The sequence below is a fragment of the Aotus nancymaae genome, unplaced genomic scaffold, assembly GCF_030222135.1.
Source record: "Aotus nancymaae isolate 86718 unplaced genomic scaffold, 86718_ANA_hifiasm-v0.15.2.pri h1tg000007l, whole genome shotgun sequence".
In the NCBI taxonomy this organism is placed as follows: Eukaryota; Metazoa; Chordata; class Mammalia; order Primates; family Aotidae; genus Aotus; species Aotus nancymaae.
In genome coordinates this window covers 17,331,856-17,343,795 of record NW_026988418.1, presented here as the reverse complement: position 1 = coordinate 17,343,795, position 11,940 = coordinate 17,331,856, and the positions used below count along the sequence as shown (strand labels likewise).

Sequence of the window (11,940 nt, the reverse complement as noted above, 5' to 3'; positions counted from 1 at the left end):
GTTTTAAAACACACCCAAGATTTTGTTTTGTTTTGTTTTTGTTTTTGTTTTTTAACAATTGAGATGGGGTTTCCTCACTCTGTCACCGGGCTGCAGGGCAGTGGTGCAATCATAGCTCACTGCAGCCTCAAACTCCTGGGCTCAAGCCATCCTCCTACCTCAGTCAGAGTAGCTGGGACTATAAGCATGCCACCATGCCTGGCAAATTTTGTTACTGTTATAGCCACTCCTTATGTTACCCAGGCTGGTTTTGAACTCCTGGCCTCAAGCAATCATCCTTCCTTGGCCTCCCAAAATGCTGGGATTATGGGAATGAGCCACCATGCCCAGCCCCCAACTTCTTAAAGTAATCAGGGCTGATTATACCCCACCATGTGTCACTCTTTTATTTAATTTATTTATATGTTTATTTTTGAGATGGAGTCTCAAAATTAAACACTATATGTTTATTTTTGAGATGGAGTCTCTGTTGCCCAGGCTGGAGTGCAATGGGTCAGTCTCAGCTCACTGCAACCTCCACCTCCCAGGTTCAAGCAATTCTCCTGCCTCAGCCTCCCGAGTAGCTGGGATTACAGGCTGTGCCACCACACCCAGCTAATTTTTGTGTTTTTAGTAGAGATGGGATTTCGCCATGTTGGCCTGGCTGGTCTTGAACTCCTGACCTCAGGTGATTTGCCTACCTCAGCCTCCAAAAGTGCTGGGATTACAGGCGTGAGCCGCCATGCCTGGCTGGCACTCTTTTTTTTACCTGCTGATGCAGTGGTATGAAAAGCGAAAAATGTCTAGGTGGCAGTTACAGCTTCCAATTGGAACTGTAACTGGAGTGGAAGTGTTCTCTCTCCTCCTCCCCTGCTTCCCTGGGACCAGGGTCTCCAGCTAAGCAGAACTTAAACTTGTGAGGCAGGAGACACACATTCTGTGTAAGTTTCACTGAAAGTGACAGTAAGAAGTGCCACCCCTTGGTTTGCAAATCTATACATGTTAGGTATTTAGAACAAAGCATCATTATAACTAATTGATAAACCAATGGCTTAGTGTATGTACTACATGCTGGAGGACAATGCCTCAGTCTCCTGAGTGTTTTCCCCAAGCTGAAGCCTTAACTGTGCCTTTAACAAGCCATTCCACCATCCTATTAGGCCACTTATTTCTGGATGACCAAGTCACATGGTAAGACCAGTGGGTTCCATGCTCTGTCACTGTTGCATGGTTTTTTTTTTTTTTTACTATTAAATTGGTTCCTTAGTCTGAAGCAATGTTGTGAAGGTAATTATTACAGGATCTCTAAGCAAAGTCCTCTTACTGCCACTGTGAAAGATCCAAGGGTAACTGGAAACAAGTAATGGTCAAGTCTCAGGCTTTTCCACCCAAATATCCTCATCCCACTTCTCAGGGTCCCATTCATTTTCTGTCAATGCCCCGGCTTTGATGAAGGAGACGTACAGAGGCTGTGCATTCAGTGTTAATTGAAACTTTGCCACTCTTACAATTAGATCTTGGGACTGATTTTCAGTCCAGTCTTTCTCAAGTCTATAGAAGAATCTCCTTCAAAGCTGCCATAGAGGCTCTCTAGCTTTCACCAAGTGCCTCAAGTTGACAGTCGGCTGTTCTGACGCTGTCATTTTATTTACAAGGGTTCTAATGGAGTTAAGAAAATCCAGTCCATTCCATAGTACTTATAATTACCATTGTCCTCTTACTGTTCCAGTGCCATAGCCACTAGATAACTCAGCACCTTAAAAGTCTTCTACCTGCACCTTATCCCAATCAACTATAGACAGACACCTTAGTAATTGTGCTGCCATTCTATTCTAAGTATTACACACCACCACCACCCTCCCTTCCCTCTCCCCTTAATCGCCAGCAATGTATTTGTTGTTGCCACATGACTGGTGAGCAGTTCAGTTAGGAAATGCCAACTTGAGGTTCTGTTTTCTGGGTCCACTTTTGGTACCAACATGCCTTCATGTTGGTTCCTCATATGAGTAGTTTATTGGCAAGTATGAATCCAAGGACCAGGAGTGAAGGACAGGGCTTGTAAATCAGGGAAGGAAGGAGAGCCATAGCGAGGATGCATTGTCAAATTGGTCCCTTCGAAGGCCTTTGGTTGCTTAATCCTGCTAGGTAGTTTGAAAGCTACATGAAAGGGCGCCTGTCTGAGAGGGAAAAAGGAAAAACATGTATTCATCAATCGTTGACCCCATTGGTCAGAGATTTGCCCCATGAGACATTAATTCTCTACCCCTACACTTCTGGGTACTGAGTGGTTCCAGCAAGGTCCCATGACCCCATAGCATCAAGAAACAAGACTTGAAGCAGAAGGTGAGAAGCCTGAGGCATAGGCTGGAGGCAAAGCTCAGTCAAGTTATATCTGCTGACGCTGGAATAAGATGAGTAGTGGTGAAATAAGCAGCTGGTGAGGCCAAGATGATCTGAAATGGGACATAAGAGGTGACTGATATACTTGCACAGCTGAATTCATGAACTAAGATTCATTCCTGGTACATACTCAGCCAAAAGTGCCCTGTACATGCTCTAAGCCTCAGCTTTCGCTTTGTAAAATGAGAATACTCATCACAAGATAGCAGGATTGTTCTGAGAATTAGAAATCCTGCATATACAAAGCCTGATCATGATAATCTTGAAAAAAAAAAAATACACTATAGGCCGGGCGCGGTGGCTCAAGCCTGTAATCCCAGCACTTTGGGAGGCCGAGGCGGGCGGATCACGAGGTCAAGAGATCGAGACCATCCTGGCCAACATGGTGAAACCCCGACTCTACTAAAAATACAAAAATTAGTTGGGCGTGGTGGCGTGCGCCTGTAGTCCCAGCTACTCGGGAGGCTGAAGCAGGAGAATTGCTTGAACCCAGGAGGCGGAGGTTGCAGTGAGTCGAGATTGTGCCACTGCACTCCAGCCTGCGGCCTGGCGACAGAGTGAGACTCTGTCTCAAAAAACAAAACAAAAAAATACACTATATATGGCTATCATTAGATATAAAGTCTTCCAATTGCCCACTTACTGGGGGAGCTTATATGAACAGACATCGCGCTTTCGATCACTCATTCAGAATGTAATCAACTCATGCACTTCCTCACCAGTTAAATTTTTATGGCCCCCAAAAAATTGGGTGACTGGCGACGCGGGTGACTTATTTTTTCCTTTCACGATCGTCTTTCATTACCCGATTTTATATTTTCATAGGAAAAGAGGTATAAACACACAGTAAGAATACCCTACACTCGATAATTTTCTGCGTTCCCTGGAGCAAGCAAGTAGTCACACTCAGCGACCCCACCACTCCGCCCTCGCCTGTCTCTTCAAGAATCCGAGGCTCACCCTCGGGAGAGGTGCGGGAGGGAGCGGACTCTGCGCGCCGCGGCACGCAGGTGTCTCCGGGAGCTGCTGCCTCTTTAAGAAGGCGGGGCTCTTCCCGGAGGAGGCGAAGTTCCACCCTCCGGATCTCCGGCTTCCGGCAACTGGGCTGGACCGGAACCGGCGCGGAGCGTCTGAGGCCCGAGCCTTCCCGGGACCCGCTGGACGCCCAGCCCCGCGAGGTGAGGCGGCAGGATTTGCGGGACCTGTACGGGGCTGAGGGGTCTCGGGATCTCCTGCCCGCCCGGGCCGCCGCGGCCCAGTTCCTCTCCCTAAAACACTGCCTCTGCTTCGCGGTGTCCCAGGCTGCAGGGTCGCCGACACCCCATTGCCTATTAATTGCCTGGCTCCGCGCTAGTCGCCTTACACACACTGTCCCATTTAATGGCCCCCGCACTGTGTGACGAGGTACTGTTATGCACCCATTTTACAGGTGAGGAAACTGAGGCCCCGAGGAGCTCGCACACAGCAGAGAAGCCGCGGAATCGGGAATCAAACCCAGCTCTGTCTGACCCCAGAGTTTGTGCCCTTAACCACTGGCTAGGCTGAACCGCCTTTGTTCTTCACTGTCCTCATCACCTGGTCGCAAACCTCAGTCTCTCCTTCCTCATCGTTACGTCTCTAGGCTGCACCTGGTCTCCAAACATTCACACAGTGGGCTGAGATTCATTCCTGGTACATACACAACCAATAAGGTTGAATCGGAACCTTTGGACCCCCGGGTTAGTTTCTTTGTAACAGTTTTAATATTTAATGATACCTGACGCTTAGTGGTTATCTTTATATAAACCTATCAAACCCCACTGAAAAGAGAAGCAAGGGAAAGCGATACCATTTCTAATACAGAAATAAGATTTGTTTGCAGATATTTTATACTGTTATCCTACTATGTTCACTTATTTTTTTCTTTTAGACCCCTGCAAATTTTCTTCCTCATAATTGGGAGAAGACTTACTGGCTGAATGGCAGCAGTAGATGACTTGCAATTTGAAGGTATATCAGTTGGGTGTCCACCTTTATATTTATGATCACTATTTCCACAGTCACAGCAAGTATTTTCATTGCTATACTGCCTCACACGTTAAAGGATATTATTTCTAACATTTTGGTGGCTGTTGGCCACATCCAGGTGTTTCGTTTGTCCACACCAGCTTTTTTTTTTTTTTTTTTTTTTGCCAGATAACCCTTCAGATTGGTAACAAGTAACATAAATTTAGTACAGTGATTACAGAAAATGTTTATACAGTTCCTGCTTTAGTTCAGGAAACATTTATTGAGCACTTACTTTGTGCTTGGAACTAGATACTAGTATCTTAGTACTAGATACTGGAGATAAAAAGAAGAGGTTTTATACACTGGTGGAGCAGATAAAAATGTGAAAAGATCATTAGGATGAAATGTGATCAGATCATTCCTTCACTGAATCAATAAATATCTCCTGAGTATGACCAGGAACTGGGTAATTGTTCTAGTTATCAGGGATAGAAGAATGAACAAAATAGTTTCCTTACTTGTGAAACTCTCAGTCTAGTGAGGGGGACATTTTTTTATTAAATATATACCTACAAACTATGAAAGTACTGGAGGAAAAGTTCAAGGAGATATTAGAACTCATAACCCAGATCCTGACTTAGGCTAGGGATTGATGAACACTTACTTGTTTTATAAATACCTTACATAGCACTTATATGTCAGGCACTGTTCTAAATGCTTTGCAGATAACTCAATCCTTATATCAACTTTATGAAATAGTGACTTTATTCCCCTGTTTTATTAATGAGGAGACTGAGGCACAGAAACATAATTCACTTAATGGTTACACAATTAGTAAGGGATAAAATCAGGCTTTGAACCCATCCAGTCTGATGTCACAGCTTATGCTGTCTCTGCTATCTAAGGAAGAGATATACTGTTTAAAGAGAAATCTGTTTCATTTGCAAGAACTAAAAATCCACCTCAATTTGCAAATACTGTCAACTCTGTCTTCAAAATTCATCTAGCATCTGATCACCTCCACCACTACCCTCGCCATGCTCAAGGTCACTGTTACCTTTTGTCTGAATTATAGCCCTTACCTTCCTTCTGGTCTTTCTACTTCCTCCCTTACCCCTCTACAGTCTGTATTTTGCAGCCAGAGTAGTCCTTCTAAAACTCAACCAGATCACATCATTCTTTCAGAACCTTCTAGTAGCTCCCATCTCACTAGAAGAAAAAGCCAGGCCAGGTGCGGTGGCTCACACCTGTAATCCCAGAACTGTGGGAGGCTGAGGTGGGGAGATCACCTGAGATCAGGAGGTCGAGACCAGCCTGGCCAACATGGTGAAACCCTGTCTCTACTAAAAATATAAAAATTAGTTGGGTATGGTGGCAGATGCCTGTAATCCCAGCTTCTTAGGAGGCTGAGGCAGGAGAACTGCTCAAACACCGAGGTTGCAGCGAGCCAAGATATGCGCCACTGCACTCCAGCCTGGGCGACAGAGCAAGACTTTGTCTCAAAAAAAAAAAAAAATTTTTTTTAACCCCTGAAAAAGCTAGAGCCCTTACTGTGGCTTAGGAGGCCCTTGCATGATGCAGCCTCCATGCCTCTGATTTCATCTCCTGCTGCTCTTGTCCTTTCTCTCTCTGCCCAGGCTGCATGGGCTGTCACCGTTCTTCCTATGCACCAAGTACATTCACAGCTTGGGACTTCTGTGCCATCTTTCTGTCTGGGACAGTCTCCCTTCAGATAACCTCATGGCTTGCTCTTTTGCTCTGTTCAAATCTCCATTAGAGAGGCCTTCCTCAGACATCCTATCTAGGAGTGCAATGCAAGAAAGTTCAAGCATAGAGAGCAGCCCATGCAGAAGTCCCTGTGGAGTGAGGAAGTTTAATTTTTTCCCAAAGACTTGGAAGAAGGCCTGTGTTCCAGATCACAGATGGTGAGGGAAGCTGACACAAAGTGATGCTTTGGAGGAGCCAGGCGGCAAATCACAGAGGACTTTATCAACTGTGTTAAGGACTTAGGTCTTTAGAAAAGAACATAGGATGCTGCGGGGGTCATGGAAGGCTTCTCCAGGGAGGAAAGGTAGTGTGGGATGAAAAAGTAGAGGTCAGTGTTGTATGAAAGGAGAGAAGGTTAGCACTCCCCTTGACAAGGATGGAAGAGGCCCTCGGGCCTGACAACACGCATATCGTTTTTTAAAAATTTTTATTAAAAGAAAGAAAAAGTAGAGGTCAGAAGCCTTCAGGTGAAAGACATTGTTTTGGGAAAGGAACAGAGGCTGAAGCTAGCTTAGGATATGCCAGGATGTAAAAGCAGAGACTGCTGGTGGCAGAAATAAGACACACACCAGTTTTGTATTCAAGGAGCTGAGATGGACAAGAATAACCAACACAGAGTAGACTGTGTGAAGAATCGTCATGTTAGAGGTGCACGCAGCCCACACTCCAGTGAAAGTATGCCATCACTGACCCTCCATTGTGGGGCACACTTTCCATCTTCTGGATCTTGCTCATCCCCTTCCCTTTGCATGAGATGCCATCCCCTCCACCTCTGGCCATCCTTCTCATATGGTATCTTCTCCAAGAACCATTTCCTGATCCTAACAACTAGAGGAGCTATCATCCTCCTTGGAGCCTTTTTGACCTTTGTACTTCTAAAGTGGTACCATCTGTCCCTCCTTCTGGCATTCCTTCCCCCTGGTAAACTACTGCTTTTAAATTTTTTTTCATTTTTGTGGTTATGTAGTGGGTACATATGCTCACAGGGTACACTCATATATTTTGATACAGGCATATAATGTGTAATAATCACATCAGGATAAATGGGGTGTCCATTACCTCAAGCATTTATCCTTTGTGTTACAAACAATCCAATTATACTCTTTTTGTTTTTTGAGACCGAGTCTCACTTTGTCACCCAGGCTGGAGTGCAGTGATGCAATCTCAGCTCACTGCAACCTTCACCTCCCAGTTCAAGCAATTCTTGTGCCTCAGCCTCTCAAGTAGCTGGGATTACAGGTGCCTACCACCACTCCTGGCTAATTTTTATGTTTGTAGTAGAGGTCGAGTTTCACCATGTTGGCCAGGCTGGTCTCGAACTCCTGAGCTCAAGTGATCTGCTCGCCTCAGCCTCCCAAAGTGCTGGGTTACAGGGGTGAGCCACTGCATCCAGCCCAGTTATACTTTTCTAGTTATTTTAACTACTGCTTTTTAACTGTGAGACCTAAGTATATCTTCCTTGGTCAATTCCCTCCAGCCAAGTTGTGACTATCTTTTTAAATGTCATTGCCCTGTACAGTCAATAAGACATACCTGTAATGATAGTTATTATTTCATCTTGAAATCTCGTTGTGGGGTAGATACTGTCTGTGTTTTATAATTGAAGAAACAGAGACTCAGAGCCATGGAGTAATGTGTTCAAGGTCATGGAGCTACTGAGTATAAAGAGTCTTACCTTGAACAAAGGACCATCTCACTCCAGAACCTCATGTTGCTTAAACTACCCAAACATTGCCAATTGAGGCTTCAGTAATTGTTACATATTAGCTACCTGATTAATTTCAGTCACTTTAGTGTTCTCCATAAAACTACTAATATAGCTGACAGGCAATAAGAGTGAGCTCAGTTGTCCAAGAACCCCATCCTACTGCTAGGATTGGTGCCCTGCTTGTAGTGTTAAAATGGTGCCCTACTGGTACTCTTCCTCTGGCCTTCAAAGATTGAGAGCTGCCCTGAATTGTATTCCAGAGCAGCTAAATAAAGTATGTTAGGATATTCAGGACAGGAAGTCTAAGTCACTCCTGGTGGACACAAGTACATAAGGTTCTTTTGGAAAGCAGTTTAGTAATGTGGTTCAGGAGCCTTGAAAATGGTTTGCACCCTGTTGACCTAGTGATCACACTGATAGGTGTTCATCTTAAGGCTGTACCCCAAAAAGCTTTTCTACACAGACACTCCTTGTGTATTTGTAATAAAATCTTCATTGATGGAATATTATGCAGTCACATAAGTGATCACTTTAAAGACTGTTATAATATGAAAAATCATTTTCATGTATTCTCCAATTATACACAATCCTGACAAAGCAAAGATGCAAAATTAATTATAGTATTATCACATTCTAGATCAGTACTTGGCTTATTGGATCATTCATAAATGAATGATCATTAGTGGCATGAATCTCAGTATGCGAAGAAAAGGAAATATACTAAAATGTTAATAGTGTTAACCTCTATGTGGTGGAACTAAGAGTGTTTTTTTATATTTGTTTTTTATTTTATTTTATCTTATTTTATTTTATTTTATTTTGAGACAGAGTCTTACTCTGATGCCCAGGCTGGAGTACAGTGGCATGATCACAGCTCACTGCAGCCTCGACCTCTGGGGTTCGAGCAATCCTCCTGCCTTGGCCTCCCAAAGTGCTGGGATTACAGACATGAGCCAGCATGCCCAGCCTAAGAGTGATTTTTATCCTGTGATTTCCACTTTGTTTTTTCTTTTCTTTTTTTTTTTCTTTTTGACCATAGTCTTGGTCTGTCACACAGACTGGAGTGCAGTGGTGCGATTTCGGCTCACTGCAACCTCTGCCTCCTGGGTTCAAGCGATTCTCCTGTCTCAGCCTCCAGAGTAGCTGGAATTACAGGTATGCGGCACCACACTAGGCTAATTTTTGTATTTTTAGTTGCGACAGGGTTTCACCATGTTGGCCAGGCTGGTCTCGAACTCCTGACCTCAGGTGATCCACCCGCCTTGGCCTCCCAAAGTGCTGGGATTTCAGGCGTGAGCCACCATACCCAGTTGATTTCCACTTTCATTTTTGTTCCCATATTTTCTGTAGTGATTATGTAGACTTATTGGAAAAAGTAACTTTCATTAAAATTTTTTGGACTTGAACCAAAGAAGAGAAGTTTAGGACTTAGGTTCTATTCCTAATCCCCCCAAAATTATTTAAAATAAATGTTATTCTCCCCACGATATAGATGAGAATACTGAGGTTTAGAAAGGTTAAGTTACTTACTTGGGCTCATGTATTTAGTAAGTGGCTAGCTGAGCCAGGACTAAAATCTAGGTCTGACTCCAAATTCTGTTGTTTTTGTAATCATTTATCTATGTCAGATTGATCTCCAAATGAGGTTTTTTTTTTTTTCAAAGCATTTGCCCTTTATAGCAGGTAGAGTCTATAGCAAAGCTGAGGTTGTGATAGCTTGTCTTTAAATTCAAAGTATAGCATTTCTCGTGTGGGTAAAGTTTCTGAGGCCCTTGTGCTCTAATTGATTTCAGAATTTGGTGATGCAGCCACTTCTGTGGCAGCAAACCCAGATGCCACCACAGTAAGCATTGAGGATCCTGGCGAAACCCCAAAACATCAGACAGGACCTCTGAGAGGCTCAGGAAGAGAAGAAGATGATGAGTTACTGGGAAATGATGACTCTGACAAAACTGAGGTTTGAACTTGTCTTTGAGATATTTTTAAAACAATTTTTAAAGCTCGTTTATGTGCTAATTCACTGTCTACCATGTGCCAGGTACTGTGCCAGGCAGTGATAGTTCAGAGGTAAATGATACATGGCCTCTGCCTTGGTGGGGGAAACAGGCAAACAGACCATTATTATCCATAAGTACACTGGTGGAGGGAACATGGATAGTGAACAGAGAGCCTAGCTTACGGAATGTGGGGCTCCCATGCTCAATATTTTCTAATAGTAGAGTTGGAAAGAACGTTCATGGTCCTCTGTTTCAGCCTTTCTCCCAAGATATTGATCCTGTCCTTGCTATGTTGGAAAGAATGCACTTGGAGCCAGGTGTGGTGACTCATGCCTGTAATCCCAGCACTTTGGGAGACTGAGGCGGGCAGATCACTTGAGCCCAGGAGTTCGAGACCAACCTGGGCAACATGGTGAAACTCCACCTCTATAAAAAATACAAAATATTGGCTGGGCACAGTGGCTCACGCCTGTAATCCCAGCACTTTGGGAGGCCGAGGCAGGTGGATCACAAGGTCAGGAGTTCGAGACCAGCCTGACCAACATGGTGAAACCCCATCTCTGCTAAAAAACACAAAAAATTAGCTGGGTATGGTGGTGTGAGCCTGTAGCCCCAGCTACTCAGGAGGCTGAGGCTGGAGAATCACTTGAACCTGGGAGGCAGAGGTTGTAGTCAGCTGAGATCGCACCATTGCACTCCAGTCTGGGTTACAGAGCGAGACTCCATCTCAAAAAAAAAAAATACAAAATATTAGCTGAGCATGGTGGTGCACACCTGTAGTTCCAGTTACTCAGGAAGCTGAGGTGGGGGGGATTGCTTAAGCTTGGGAAGTAGAGGTTGCAGTGAACTGAGATCACACCACTGCAGTCTAGTCTGGGCAGCAGAGTGAGACCCTGTCACCAAAAAAACAAACAACAAAACAGAAAGATTGAAAACACTTGCTTTAAAGCCTCTAGGAATGTGCTGTTTACCACCATGTAAGGTAGTTGCTGCCATTGTCAAAAAATTGTGAAAATGTATTCCTTTATTTTAATGTTTTTTCTTATTTTAAGTTCAGGGGTCATGTGCAGGATGTACAGGTTTATTACATAGGTAAATGTGTGCCATGGCAGTTTGCTGCACAGATCATCCCATCACTTAGGTATTAAGCCCAGCATCCATTAGCTATTCTTCCTGATGCTCTCTCCCTCCCATGTGTTTATGTGTTCTCATCATTCAGCTCCCACTTATAAGTGAGAACATGTGGTGTTTGGCTTTCTGTTCCTGCATTAGTTTGCTGAGGAAAATGACTTTCAACTCCATCCATGTCCCAGCAAAGGACATGATCTCGTTTCTTTTTATGGCTGTATTGTATTCCATGGTTGTATATATATCATATTTTTTCCTTATCCAGTCTATCATTGATTGGCATTTAGGTTGATTCTATATCTTTGCTATTGTGAATAGTGCTGCAGGGAACATACACGTGCATGTATCTTTATAATAGAATGATTTCTGTTCCTTTGGGTGTATACCCAGTGATGGCATTGCTGGGTCAAATAGTATTTCTGCCTCTAGGTCTCTGACGAATCACCACACTGTCTTCCACAATGGTTGAACTAATTTACACTCCCACCAACAGTATAAAAGTGTTCCTTTTTCTCCGCAACTTCACCAACATCTATTGTTTCTTGACTTTTTAATAATCACCATTCTGACTGGTGTGATATGGTGTCTCATTGTGGTTTTTGATTTGCATTTCTCTAATTACTGATGTTGAGGTTTTTTTCATATGTTTTTTGGCCATATGTATGTCTTTTGAGAATGTCTGTTCATGTCCCTTGCCCACTTTTTAATCAAGTTGTTTGTCTTTTTCTTGTAAATTTGCTTAAGTTCCTTGTAGACTTTGGATATTAGACCTTTGTCAGATGGATAGATTGCAAAAATTTTCTCCCATTCTGTAGGTTGTCTGTTCACTCTGATGATAGTTTCTTTTGCTGTGCAGAAGCTCTTTAGTTTAATTAGATCCCATTTGTCAATTTTTGCTTTTGTTACAATTGCTTTTGGTGTTTTTTTTTTTTTTTTTTTTTTTTTTTTGAGACGGAGTTTCGCTCTTGATAC

At 43.5% G+C, this 11,940-nt stretch overlaps 1 protein-coding gene and 1 pseudogene across 4 annotated transcripts in view; both read left to right on the top strand.

The window, feature by feature from the left end:
* The first annotated feature begins 3,489 nt into the window (after nucleotides 1-3,489).
* YIPF1 (Yip1 domain family member 1) overlaps nucleotides 3,490-11,940 on the top strand; it is a 45,418-nt gene continuing 36,967 nt past the window's right edge. For 3 of the 4 annotated variants that reach the window (XM_064372372.1, XM_064372373.1, XM_012442682.3), the window contains exons 1-4: nucleotides 3,490-3,557; nucleotides 3,809-4,097; nucleotides 4,289-4,368; nucleotides 9,637-9,800. In XM_064372372.1, the coding sequence (XP_064228442.1) occupies nucleotides 4,338-4,368; nucleotides 9,637-9,800 (195 nt within the window). In that variant the 5' untranslated portion in view covers nucleotides 3,490-3,557; nucleotides 3,809-4,097; nucleotides 4,289-4,337. The remainder of the gene's footprint in view (nucleotides 3,558-3,808; nucleotides 4,098-4,288; nucleotides 4,369-9,636; nucleotides 9,801-11,940) is intronic. The other variant, XM_012442681.2, reaches the window with a different exon arrangement.
* On the top strand, nucleotides 6,468-6,564 carry LOC135273524 (U6atac minor spliceosomal RNA; annotated as a pseudogene).